Source organism: Syngnathus scovelli, chromosome 9 (genome assembly GCF_024217435.2).
Source record: "Syngnathus scovelli strain Florida chromosome 9, RoL_Ssco_1.2, whole genome shotgun sequence".
Taxonomy (NCBI): domain Eukaryota; kingdom Metazoa; phylum Chordata; class Actinopteri; order Syngnathiformes; family Syngnathidae; genus Syngnathus; species Syngnathus scovelli.
Genome location: NC_090855.1, coordinates 5481239 through 5495407, shown reverse-complemented (window position 1 = coordinate 5495407; position 14169 = coordinate 5481239). Strand labels below are relative to the sequence as shown.

Genomic DNA, 14169 nt, shown 5'->3' with positions numbered 1-14169 from the left:
TTTTCAATACATGTCGAGGTTTTATATGTCTAATTTTGCTTCTTATATCACATCTTATTGCACAAGTAACGTGCAATCCAATTGTAAGAAAGATATGAATTATTGCATTTTATTGAAACTAGTTCATTATTTTAAGACATTCAAATCTGGCTGAGTTTATAATGGAAATGTAAGATTCTTTTATTACTAAATGGAAAATATATTTATAGGTATAATGTGTCCATTCTTAAACATTAGAAGCACTTTTTTATTAATTTATAGATCCAAAAATAAATCACGCATGGAATATTCAAGTAAGTACTGAAGATGACATTTTGAATTTGAGATTAACCATTGACTGGCTCCCTTGCAATATAGTATTTAATTGCTTTGATATATTCTAACCACCATGAGTTCATATAGTTTCTTATCATGTATTTTGTATGAACATAATGAACTCTGCTTCATTATAAGATGAGGCATTTACCCAAATAAAATGCAAAAATCACAGTAGCGCATTGCTACCAGGAGATGACAGTGTTGTTCAGATAATTATGAGAAACTCTGCTCTGTATTTTGTTTGTCACGTCTGAGAGAAGTGTCATGATGATAAATGTTCTGTAGTCTACAGGGTGGTTCACGTGCCTGATTTCCATGAAAACAGTGTGAGTTCAGTTCCCGGTCAGTGATGGTATAAATGATCATCAATATGCCCTGTGATTAATTGGTGACCAGTCAAGGGTGTACCCCGCAAAGTCAGCTGGGATAGGCTCCACCTCACACGTGCTCTTAAAAGAATAAGCTCTATACCGTAATAGACATGTAAACCTCAAACAGACTCAAGGAGTTATCGACCGGGCTCCGTTGAGTTGTGATTAGGGTTGGGATTGTCCACTGCTTCCTTTGACTAACAAGTACCAGCAAGCACAAATGCCACCTGCTCTCACCTCTTTGACTATTGTGTGAACTTAACATAGCTAGAATTTGGTCATTTCATCTACTACTGCAGGAATTTGAGACTTTAAATTGAGACACGTATTTGGAGTGCTTGTGTTTCCACGCCCTTAATGACACCCAAGTTGATGGATGATCTTGCATTGCACCATTGAAAACCAGTTATATTGTAGTCATCCATATTGTTGGCTTGAAATATTAAGTCTATTTTTCTCAGCTCAAAGATCACATAAATACTAACATAACAGAGAAATGGGTCCTCGATAACATCAGTGCCACAGTGCCAGCATCCATTTTGATGTTTAAAATACTTGTCAGACAAGGGGATAATAGTATCAACCCGATATGGTATTAAAATTCACATTATGGAATTTCCGTACATCCCAACAATCCAGTCGAATTCATTATTTTTCCATCCTTGTGTTAAAAATCAGCAATGCCCCGATTTTCTGATACTGCTGAAAGCTTATCGACCTGAGTGTTGACCACACACAAGAATTTGAGATGCAAATACTGAACAGGAACAGTTTTTGATTGTCGATCCAGCCGCATTCTGAGCAGGTTGGGCATAAAAAACAACAACACAGTACTCAAACTACTTGATAACTATTCACGATCGCACACGAGCATCGGGCCTTTTGCTGACTTTGATCACTAAGGAGGCAAAATGCTCTAATTTGACCTGATTGCCGCTGTGTGTTTACACCCGATGCAATAGGGCTTCTGTTGCAGCTCCGACAGCACTGCCAAAGGTAAAATACTGGTGTGCTGCGTCTGCTGTTTGTACAGAACAACGTATTGGAAATAACGAGGGTAAAGCCAAGCTTTAGCAGGCAGTGTAGAAAAAGGTTGGAGACAGTTGTCTTTACATTATTGACGTACCTACACCTCTTTCACTGATACATTTCATTTCAATTCCCTCCAGGCAATTGTAGACAATAAAATTTTTCATGCTTTTCATGCAAAATGCACCGACTGGAGCTTGTAGTTGGAGTAGAAGCCAACATTTGCTGCCAGTTTAGTTAGCAGTATGGCATATTTGCAAGTTAGTCTTCCAAATGTTCCAGAATGTAGCCAAATGCTGCCATGGCACTTGTGCATTATTTACAATCAGTACAGCGAGTTTTAGTTGGAGGATATGGGATGAAACAGGATGCAGCAATCATAGATAATTCAATTATTGGATTCAAATGATTTTAATGGGTACATTTGTTGGCCATAAATCACCCATGCATCATTTGCCAATTATTGTTTTTCCTCGTCTGTTTGTCATTGCTGTAAAATGTTGCATATTAGATTAATAGCTAGAGCCACAAGACAAAATGGTCTGTGATGATTTGCCTCATGCCTGCGATGAGCTTAACTAAAGATGCGACTACCACCTTACCCGTTTTACCTAACCATGTGAAAGTCAATAACGCTTTGACACAATGATGATTATAGAACAGGGGTGTCAAACTCATTTTTTTCACGGGCCGCATTGCATTCATAGCTTCTTTCGGAGGGCCACTATGACTGTCAACCCAAATAAATGTATGAGCACCTCATATTATATACAGTAAAAGCTACAAAAAAAAACCTGCCAAATAACTCATTTTCAAATCAGACGAATAAAAACTGGTCAAATAATTAAATAAATATAAATATTACTAAAAGTGAAGACAATTTGCAATTCTGGGAATGACACGAATTTGATGCACAATTTGTCTTCCCGGGCCACATAAAATGATGTGGTGGGCCGTATCTGGCCCCCGGGCCTTGAGTTTGACACCTGTGTTCTAGAACAATTAGGAATTAAAAGTAAAGTATTCTCTAGTGACCTCAAGTAGGCAGCACTCTGGGAATGGCGGTTTAGGTTGCAGATGACAAGGTAACTAATAACCGTGACCAGTCACACTAATCACTAGGCTGTGGTCACTTCAGGCCCGTATATTTACCTGCTGCTTGTCATTAACACTCCAACTGAGTGTGTGTGCATATATGCAAGAGAAGGAGACTGGAGCCTTTTTTGGTCTTCAGGGTAAAAAACATCTCAACCAGGCCAGTATACTGTATGTGTAAATAAGCTCTATAAGAGCCAAAGTGTGCACATGAGAGGACATTAGTGAAGGACAACAGTCAATACAGCAGCATTTCATGGCAGAGTGACCAGATGGGAGCCATTTTTCAGTGAACCACACATGACAGCCCCCTGGGACTTAGCCAAAAGCCACCAACATGACTCACTGACCATGAAGCTCAAATCCATCCATCTGATGGGATGAAGATTGAACTGCTTGGCCACAATTCCCAGCAGCGTGTGTAAAGAATCCCAAACTGGGATCCGACTCACATTAATATCTCGCTTACAGGCACTCTCGCTAGTATTAGAGACATGCTGTGAGGATTTCGAACAACATATGAGTCGAGAAAGATGGAAGTGGGAAAAACATGGAGACGTTCTCATAAATAAAGCTCAGTTGTAGCTTTCAGGAAAGTGTGAAAGTCCCACCGTGGCCCATCAATGCACCACTGCACAGATTTGAAAATTGCCCTGCACTGGCGTTCCCCATCCGGTTTGGCTAACTAATTTAAAAAAAGCAGAGTAAAGAAACGTCCAAAAATAAACAGTCTTGAAAATAATCTCTGATTAAATCTACCCTGTTGCTTCTAAAAGTGTTCCTTGGTTAAGAGTAAACACTTATAATAACCCCATTATTTATTTTTGAAATTACTTGAGTTTATTTGGGCAAAATGAATGCTGACTGCAAAAATTTTAAATCAGAATATTTCACTGACGAATATATGGCCTTATAATAGAAAGAAAGTAAAGTTCCCTGCAGTTAAAAGCAATGTAAAGTGAATTCAGATATTTGTCTCAATATATTTGAAGATTTCATTTTTGAACACATTTATTTCATTTTTCTTTTCATTTTTTTTCATTTCTTTCTGTATTTTTCCATCTTGTATTTCATTTCATTTCATTTCTGAAACTATGACTATGTTTGAAGCCTCATTTGATATACTTGATGATTTATTCAAACTGGGCAGTGTTGTTAACAACACTCTTCTCTGTAATATGTCAAATGTATATTTTTTTTCACTTTAGAGGGACCTTAAGGATATGATACATGTATGCCCAGGGAGTGCTGAATAGCAGTGAAGTGACAATTTATCACTCTGGACAAGAGAAAATGAGGAAAATAGTCTCTTCAAAACCTTATCTCTTCAAAAAAGTTACTTACTTTGAAGAAAAGAACACTTCTCTAACCATTTTCAAACTCAAGGCAAATGTAATTGTCTCAAAATTCCGCGTATTTTCAGCACAACTGAGTTCATTATAAGATATTGCTTTGAATCAGTGTAAATCCCGTCATAGTTTTTTTGGGATGTAATTCTTGGAGCAGGTCAAAGAGTTATTGTACAGCAATGTGAGGGTCACAAACTTTTCTGAACATCACAGATGGTCCATATTGAGCTGAGCACAATGACCTGCTGCTCAACTCTACCGACCATGTGACTGATGATTTTATTCATTAGAGCCGCCGCATGGGAAGGGCGGCGACATTGAAGAGGTAGACAGAAGGAGGGTGCAGAGGTGAGAAAAAGATACACTCATTAAAGGAGAAATAAAAAATAAAGTCGGAGAATATACCGGACATATGGGAATAAAAATCAAAACTTTGAAAAGAGAGAGCGAGAGAAGCTGTCAATCAAAAGTCATCTGGGCTCCAATGACACACAATATGAATTAAAAGGATGTCATATAAAAAGCATAATTTGTTCAGCAATCAATTAAATCATTTTGTTTAATTTACATTACTGTGCCTTACTTTAATATAATGCTGCAAACTTGACGCACTTCTATGTCCATTTTAATCAATTTGGGCATGCTTGCTCATTTGCCACCCAATATAGCGGCCAAAGGATTTTCTGCAACTTTGATTTGTTCGTTTATTTGTTTCTATCACCTTTAGTTATCAGTACAACAGGAATTGATCAATAACAATAAGAGAGGTAAAAAAAGTATGCATTTTTTTAAACATATTAGCCAAACTAACGTGTTCGGTAAAGCCAATTTGGGCCACAGGGGGTAAGAGTGAGCACCAGAAATGAGTAGATGAAGAGTATGATCCCGATTTAAATATGTGTATGGAAAGTATACATGTATACAAAATCATTTAAAAAGCCTTAGATTAAATTTATTCCCTCAATTTTTTATTTGAGGTTTGCACAACAGCTAAAGAAGGGAGCACCACTGGGAAAGGATGAAGTTGAGGAGAACAACAAGAAGATAGGGCGTCCTCAACCACTATATTATAGTGTTTATGACATCTGGTCAGTTGTTTGACTGAGGCATGAACGAGTGTATGTGTGTGTGACTTTTAGATGCTTCACGGACACACCTGGTGTGTGTTTTTCGGCTTTTAAGACATCCAGATGGACATTTGACCAGACCAGCTTGAGTTTCCCATGACTCTCTCAAGCCTGGGGGCGAGCCACACAGCATGGCAAGTGTTTAAAAAGATGCCTTACAGATTGCCTTTTGCCTAAAATAAAATAATTTAAGGATTGATTTAGCTGTTCTTTTTAAGATTAGTACCAAAAGCTTCCTTGTGCTTTAGCTTTCTGATCGTTGCTTCTGAGCAATGGCCAAAATCAGTAGTGTGGTGGCCATCAGGAACTTCAAAAAAATGGATTTTCCTGAACAGCCGGTCTTTTTTTGAGACGGCTGCCTCAATTTAAATTTGACCTTTAAAATCTTGTGCAATACTGATTTTACCATGTCCTGCTTTAAATTAATTAAATTATCTGTAAAATCATTAAAAAAAAACATTAAAACTGAACCGCTATTCTGGAGCAGATTATGTACACATTACATGAAGATTTTTAAAGTTTTGAAGGGGAAACCATGAAAAAATGCCTCTGGAGCTCAGTTGAATTATAACCGCACAAGATCAGTTTTATTAAGAAGGTGATTCATTCCAATCAATATTTCCTCGCCTTGACTGGAGGAAAAAAATACAGCAACCTCGCCGACTCCTGAGCGCAGGTTCCGGACGTGAACCTGGTCACGGGGTCGAAAGGTGACCCCGGGAGGCTGCAGCGGCTGCAGGTTACAGGTTGCACGATGAGTGCGGGTTCGTTTGCGCAGCTGCACTGCGTGGCGCCTCCATACAACGCGTGTGCGTGATGAGACGGGAGTAGTGAGGGCTGGGACGGGAAGGATTAGCCGGAGGGAGGGATGACTGAATAACGAGGAGAGAAAAACACCCACCCACCCACTGCCCGACTCCCGACCGACCGAGCTTATCCGGAGAGGAGTGACACGAGAAGAAGGAAGGGAGAGAAAAATCGGGACGCGGCAGCGGTCGTTTCGGATTTGTCTTTTTGGAGAAGGAAATAGGACGCTTTCAATATATGACTGGAGAGGTATGAAATGCAATTTTATTCAGCGTGCGTAATTGTGCGTGACATCAGGTGTGTGGGGTTACAGGTGCAGAATTTTGAATGGGGTTTCTGCAAAGAAAATGATAAAAAACTAAAAGTCAGACAGAGTTGGGTTTATAATCAATTTTGCACGTATGCACGGGAGGAAACATGTTCCTATCTCATGAAATACTTGGAGCTAATCGGCAGTCTGAAAGGAGGCGAGCGGCTCGGCTTTGCTCCACATGCCACAATCCAATCTTGACACAACTTTGTTACAAGTGCTGTTTTATTCATAGAGCTGCAGGAGAGCGGGTGTCCCTAGGTGAGAAAGATTCCTCAGCCTTTCTCCTGCGTGGGTAATAATGAGCAGGAGGTGAGAGGTACAAGGGGTGAGAATGAACAAAAAGTGGGAAATTGAAGAAAGGAGAGGGGTTGGTCAATGAATGGCACACACCTGGTTACTTATTTGAGCTGTCAGTCAAACTTGCCACCATGTTTGTTCTCCAGTTTTTTCCCCTTGTTAATTTGTCACAATCTACCCAATTCCTTACTTACAGTCTGGTGCTCTAAAACAGAAGCAAGTACTAGTTTGATGTACTAAAAAAAAACATTGCAGACTTTATGTTTTAATAACAATACTGCAGGTAATGTAAAAGTGGAATTCTTGCTTAATATTAAAGGAACGTGATCTTCAGATTTGAATTGATATCCGGAGGCTTGTTAACAGTGCATTTCAAAATCCCGATTTGAATGCTCATTCAAACTTCATAGTTCCAAATCAATTCAATCTTATCTTCTTTTTCAAATCAATAAAAGTATGTGTGTTATATATACGAGGAATCCAACTTTTATGGGTCTTTCCTCCACCAAATTGTTAATTGGAATGAGCATCCCCACCCATCTGCTTTTATGGAATCACAAAAACGTTTGCAGAAGTTCAAAGGTCTTTTCTCCATGTTGTTACCTGGAGAGTAACAATAGGTGCGCTGTTAAATAAATAATTTAACTTATTTATTGTATGCCAGTCAAATAAACCTGTTGTTTCTGGCTGAGGTTATTTTGTGGTGTACAACTCAAAAATCAGCCAATTTTTCCATTTGAAATAATTTGTGTTCTTCTGCTTAGCTTGACTTTGTCATAGAGTAAAACCCCAAATTAGTTTTTGAAAGGACAAAGACCACCTTCTTTTCTACTCTGAGCTCTTGTCTTCTGCTCTAAAATTCAAAATCTCTTCCCATCTTCTCTCTACTCTTTTCTTTCACGCTTCTCCTCTCTTCTCCTGCCAACAAAGTCCTCCACTGTTTTAGCCTCCTCCGTGTGGGAGTGAAGTTCGACGACTGCTCTGCGGTCGGTCTAGACCGCCCGACAACTGCTGTGTAATTGTCTCCAAGTGGACATTATGTGGGGCTAACTGATTTCAGATCAGCCCCTTGGGCTTGTGTTGGGGGCTGGGAGGCAAGGTGGGTCTTCCTGACCTCTCGAGCCTCCCTTCAGCTGAATGGCATTCCTCAAGTCTGTCACTGGATGTCTTGTCTCCATCAGCTTTTAATCATTTGCTCTTTTTTTTTTTCTTCTCCCATCTCTTTCCAGGTCCATGTCGCTGGTTGTGAGGATGTTTTCTCAGGGTTATCTGTGGGCTCCACTGGTGTTACTGGTTGTCATTTCCCATTTCCCCATTAAAGCACAGGATCAGGGTAAGTTCTCTGCTTTTACACATTTTTTTGGTCTTCTGCTTCTTCCAAACCCTCTTTAAGCCTTCCAGCTTTCCAAGATCCATCTCCAAACTCTGTTCTGTTTCCTCAACCTAAACTTTCTTCATCACTCTTCCCTCTGTGTAATCTTTGATGGAAAGGCTAAGTCTAATCAGATGACATCATGAGCACGTCGATGCTATCATCTCTGTCAGGGTAGCGCTTCGGCATCACGCCGCCGCTTGCCACCTGGTTGCAGATGCTGCCACGGTTCAGAGCGTTTTTTAATAAATATGGTGGAAACGCGAGCTTCAGGGTGTGGTGATTTGCTGCGTGATGTGCCGCACAACATATATAACGCATCAGCGTGCCTTGCAATCAACTGCAACTCAGCAAACTGGATTGATTCATTCAATATGGGGCTCATCACAAACGTGGGCTGTCTGCTTTGTGCTGACAAATGACTGAAATACGGAGATGAATCGCCATAGCCATTTCCCCAATTTGTGTTTACTCCAACCTTTAATATTGTAATTTCCCGAGTATATGATGCCTTTTAATGTATTTGTCCTAACACTAAAATATATGTGCTATGAAGGAATTAGCTTGTGTTTTTTATGTGCTACACTAATATTGTATGAGCAATGAATGAAGGTTAAGGTCACGGTATCAAGTGTGTATGAGTGTGTGTTTGTGTGTATGAGAGAAAGAAATATTTGAGCAGTGAAAGGGTTTCACTAAATTTGAAATATAACAATCAATATTCAAATGTGGACTCAATCCCACCAAAAATATTACATTTTAAAAATATTGCACTCTGGTGAGACCAAGTATCTCAATCATTTTATTATGAATGAATGAATTGAATGAATGAATGAATGAATGAATGAATGAATGATGAGGAGGACTTTTATAGGCAAAATGTGTCGACAAAACAATACAAGCAAACATTCTTTGGACGCAAGTTTAATGCATGCACTTTTACTACCATTACTCAATTGACCCAGATCAGGATGTCAAACTTAAGGACCGGGGGCCAGATACGGCCCGCTTCATCATTTTATGTGGCCCGTGAAGACAAATTCTGCATCGACGTCACGTGTCAATATTAAAATTACAAATTGTCTTCATTTCACAAAATAGAAGTATTGTTAGCAATTCTATTACCATTCGTCATTTTAAAATATTGGAACAGTTTTTACTCATCTCTTATTTCAAAACTCAGTTTGTTGTGTAACAAAAGTGAGTGGGCTAGCATTTACATCATTGAAGGCCCTATGCAAATTAAATAGAACTGGCACCAAGCTGAAATCTGATTGGACAAAACAAAATGAACCCACAAATGAAAGGAAGCTGTGCAGCCAAGACACAAATTATGAAATGAAGACAAATACACAGTTGAAAATAAATGATTACAATTCCATACAAGTTGTGAATGTAGGTCAGTGCTTTAAATGATTTGATTGGCCAGAAGAGAAGTTATTGGCTGCACATTCTCGATACGAAGCTGCTTTGCCAAGCTGTCACTGCATCCACCTTCAATTGTTGCTTGTTTACTTAAAAAGCATGTTTTATTGGCTCTAGACTTGCCCATTTAATTAAGAATATTCCATTTCATGCTGTTAAAACATGCTGAGGTGCTTTATATTTAATGGCAAAATTCCCTTTTTAACTGCCTGTTTACAAATTACTGAGTGCCTGCTTGCAAATCAAGTGTGAAATGAAACCACCATGTAAATCTATGGTTACATGTCTAAATTGCCCGAAAGGTTTTGTTTTTTTCTGTTTTGCTGCATGCACCACATGCATGGATCCTACTTATTGACGGGTGTAATGAGGCGGCTTGGTGATGAAGTACTCCCTATACAAGGTGAAAATACAATAAATGTTTGAAAGGGCATTGACTTTGTTGCTCACCTTGTCCCGCTCGCTTACTTCCGCTCCAGGTCGATTTGCAGCAGGACGAACAGATTCATTTCAATATCAGTTTATATATTTTGACCAAAGAATGTTAGAGACCTATCCAAACACTTTCCCGTGGTGTTGATGATTTTACAATCACTCAGAACTTCTTAAGATCAATTATTCACTTGTTGAGTAATCCTTTCATTGATCTCTTGCACATCACTCGCACAGGCAACCTTCAAGGGGAATTCGATCTTTAAATAATAAATGTTTGTTGGTGAATTTCTACAGGTTGTCTTAAATCATGTTGGGTGCGGTGCCGCCTTGTGTGTAGTTGATTTATTTACACTCGCACGTCCTTATTAAATGGTGATTGCGTTGAAATGAAAGTGGGGCTTTTCTATACCTCCCTCTTTTCCCAGCACTTAATTTAGACCTCCCTCTTTGCTCGCACCATTTCCTCTCACTCTATATTTTCCCCAGTTTTTTTTTTTCCATTCACTTCTCTCTCCCTTTCCCATTATTTCATTCCAATTTGCAGCAGCTATTGTACCGCATAGAGTGATTTATTTGATTTTCGACAGAAATAAACAAGTAGTGTGACCAAAGTGTGGATGTGTAAATTAGACTGGGATTTGTTGCCTATGAGTTAAAGCATCACAGGCGTGACCTCTATCCAGTCTCTTCATTAGGGTGCAAAGAAAAGCCACAAATGTCCCTCGAAGCAACAGCATCAGGTCAGATGGGATTTTAGGGTGAGGATTAGTGTGTGTCCTAGGAATATTTGTATAAACAACACATATCCTCAGGAACACCCACGGTACCAAAGAATGGCTAGACTGCAAGAAGAGCAGCTATTATTCCAATTCAATAAAGACCGATAATATAATTCCATCCATGCATTATTTGTTATAACTCAATATCAAATCACATGATACAATTTCAAGAAATCCTCCTGAGGCACACATTTGACAAGATATGTGACAAGTTATGACTAAACTCATTAAATATAAAAATGTGAAAGATTCTGGTATATCATGAGGTAGCAAAAGGTGCATTTATAAAAACAAAATAATAAAGCCACAGGAGGCTCATATTTAATTTTGTATAATTATTTGTCGCTCAAAGTCCCTGTTATGCTTTGGTTGTTGTTTTGTTTGGTGTGCAGAACAAAAGTAATTCTCTTCTTGTGTTCTGTAAGTCTGTTCTTCAAGTCCACAACATCACATGAAATATTTGCTACGGCGACATTGAGATTTATTTTGTTCCCAACTCAGCCCCCAGAGGGGGCAAGTAGAAATACTTTTGTGTTGCCGCTGTGGAGGCAGCAACATACTGGGAGTATAATGTGCTGGGTTTTGCACATTTTCATTTTGATAATTAAGTATTTGTTTGTAGTCCGGTCACTCAATCAAGCTCCCTAAAGTGTGTGTGGAATCCCACGTGTGTGTGTGTGTGTGTGTGTGTGTGTGGTTGTGTACTCGGCTCCTGTGTGAATACTCATTTATTTCAATTGATTGTGTTGCTTATCCAATTAACGGGGTGCAGTTTGAATTACGTCCAGTGATTTGTGTGTGTGTCTGCAGTGATCGGCATTTGTGCAGTGAAATTGTGTGCTTAGAGGACAGACAGTAAATGTGAGTGACTTTGCGGTGGCCGATGATTCCGACTATAATGAACTCCGAGTGAAGTCAGTGAAGCGGAAGCATTAATTCATAAACAAAAGGCAGGATGAGGTGGAAGCAACCTGCTTTGAATTAAAATCATGCTCATTTAGCCAAAGCCAATCAAGTGGTGGCAGCTCCTCACCATTCAATGTCTGTTGACTGGAATCCAACTTATCACCATCTCCAACCACTCTGGAACAAACTGAGCTGGAGGCTGTGATGTAAAAAGTGAAGGAAAATCTTACAAATTATTATCAGTCAAATTAACCTCACTGATTGCAACGCTGACCGCCCAAAAATGGACAGTGAGACACAATTAATGTTCCGCTAAATCATTTGGATTGGTATCACTTCATAACTGTGTGTCTCCTGGTTCAACGTTTTGTTTTACAAAAGTGTCAAATCCAGGTCCAGAAAGTTAAAAACCCTGCCACAGTTTAGAGCTACTCAAAGGTGCTACTAATCAACCCCGCTGGCGGGCTGTAGGTCAAGTGATGAGCGGTGCACAATTTCCTCCAAACATGACACCAAAGTGTTCAATCTTTGTCTCCTCCTCAGACCAGGGGAAAATTGAAGCACTGTGAATACTTTTTTTTTTAAATGCACTGCACAACCTGTACACCAGTCATTCTCAGGGCAGGACATTGTTATATATTCTATTCGAAACGGTGTGTAGCGCAAGTTACAAGTGACCCGAGTGTGACAGAGGATTTCATCATTGCAATTGTGTACTACGTGATCTGGCTACCTTGCTGAATAAAGAGCCTTTTTTTTTTTTTTTTTTGTGGACACTTTGCAAGTTTTTTCATTTCAAATCCAGGAGGAGGGTACTGCTCCTTCCCTTTTTATGACACAAGAAAAAAAAAATCGCTTTATAGTGGCATAAAGGAGAGCAGGCGGAGGAAAGATTTGAATAAAAGCTAACATGAGGAGCAAACTGTTGTAATGCGACACGTCAATCCGTTTTAAGAAGCTACAGGACAAAGTAAACATTTCTAGGAATGACCGTAAATGTTTCTGGCTCACACCTCCTGCGTAGTTTAAGATTACGCTAATTAGCCGCTTGTTAAAATGCCTTTGAATGGAAATCACAGTGCCAGGCCGCAAGAAAATGTCCTAGGTGTTGTGTTTGAATGGATTTCTTTAATTTTCAAAAACTATGAGGCCTTTTCTGCACAAGTCACTTCAACGCCTCGGACTATTTCCTGATGTGAAAACTGTTGTTGCTGAGGAAGCCATCAATGTCATACTTTGAGAATGGTCTTTAATTTTACTGCCTCGCATGAATTGAGCAGTGGCTGAGCAGGGGGGGAAGCCACTAAAAATGGCTCTAGTTTGCGAAATATACGGCTGAGTTTTATACAACACGTATATCGTACTGTACTGTATACTCACTTAGACAAGGCTTTCTTCCGTATTGGCTATGATTCAGCACTTTTTCTACTATATCCCCAAAAGCATCTTGGCACATAAAGAAATGGAATGTAGAGGTGCAATATTCATATTCTCTATGTGGCAGATGAGCTGACCTGTGAAGAAGAGTTTAAATAAGAGGGCCTCGATTTCACTCGGCATCCACAGCTATTAGCTATACGATATCCATTTTCATTAATCACAGTTACGCTCTCTTGAATTGCCTCAATGTACAGAGCTTGAGCATTATAGCTGTCTCCTTCAATTTTTACATTCGTTAATTATAATTCAGCGCGTGTAAGGGTGTGTTCTTTGACATGCAAAGGGAAGGTCTTGTTATTAATCTCCTGCCAACTCTATTCAAACGCTATCAAGCACACACCCAACGCTAGCGGAGTTCTAATGCTCCCAGTGGCCCTGAATTATTCATCGAGTCTTATTGTGCTGAGGTGTAATTATATAGTTTTGCACCATGCATTTGGACTATTTGATAGATGACGTGATATGATTACCTGAGGACTGCAGTGGATTATTGGTGAAACTGCTGTACTGCATTGTGTCTCGACACCATAATCAGATCTATAATAAAAAGCAGGGTAGCAAGGAGGATTTTAAGGACAGAAACCCAAAATAAAACTTCCTGAATTTTTTTTTTGCTTCGAACGAGATCGGTCAGCATCAAGTATTTTCAGAATCGATTATTCTCGCAAGAATTCCATTGAATAATTGAGTAATCGGATCGAAAAATGCTTTAAATATGTATTGCAAAATCATGTTTTAAATTTGTGAGGATCAAATGAGAAGATTTTGACATTTTTTGTTCATGAATGGCTCTAAACCAGTGGTTCTTAACCTTGTTGGAAGTACCAAACCCCACCAGTTTCATACGTGCATTCACCAAACCCCTCTTTGGTGCAAAATAAAATATTTCTTTTCAAATTCAAGACATCAATGTTTTTACTGGTGCAAAAAATGAGCTGTGCATGAACATCACCTTGTTCAAAGAAAAAAAAAACAACACACTGCATGAACTCAAAACAAATTCCATACCTGCAAATCAGCATGACTTCTGCTGTTGCCTTTGCGAGACCACTTTAGATATGCGTCATCACGAATTTACACGATGAATCAGGTGTGTTCTGTCTGCT

General features: G+C 39.3%; 1 protein-coding gene across 2 annotated transcripts in view; it reads left to right on the top strand.

Moving 5' to 3' along the window:
- The first annotated feature begins 6022 nt into the window (after window positions 1–6022).
- Window positions 6023–14169, top strand: part of col14a1a (collagen, type XIV, alpha 1a) — a 72242-nt gene continuing 64095 nt past the window's right edge. Inside the window, exons 1-2 of one of the 2 annotated variants that reach the window (XM_049729958.2) lie at window positions 6023–6345; window positions 7936–8039. In XM_049729958.2, the coding sequence (XP_049585915.1) occupies window positions 7940–8039 (100 nt within the window). In that variant the 5' untranslated portion in view covers window positions 6023–6345; window positions 7936–7939. The remainder of the gene's footprint in view (window positions 6346–7935; window positions 8040–14169) is intronic. The other variant, XM_068651885.1, reaches the window with a different exon arrangement.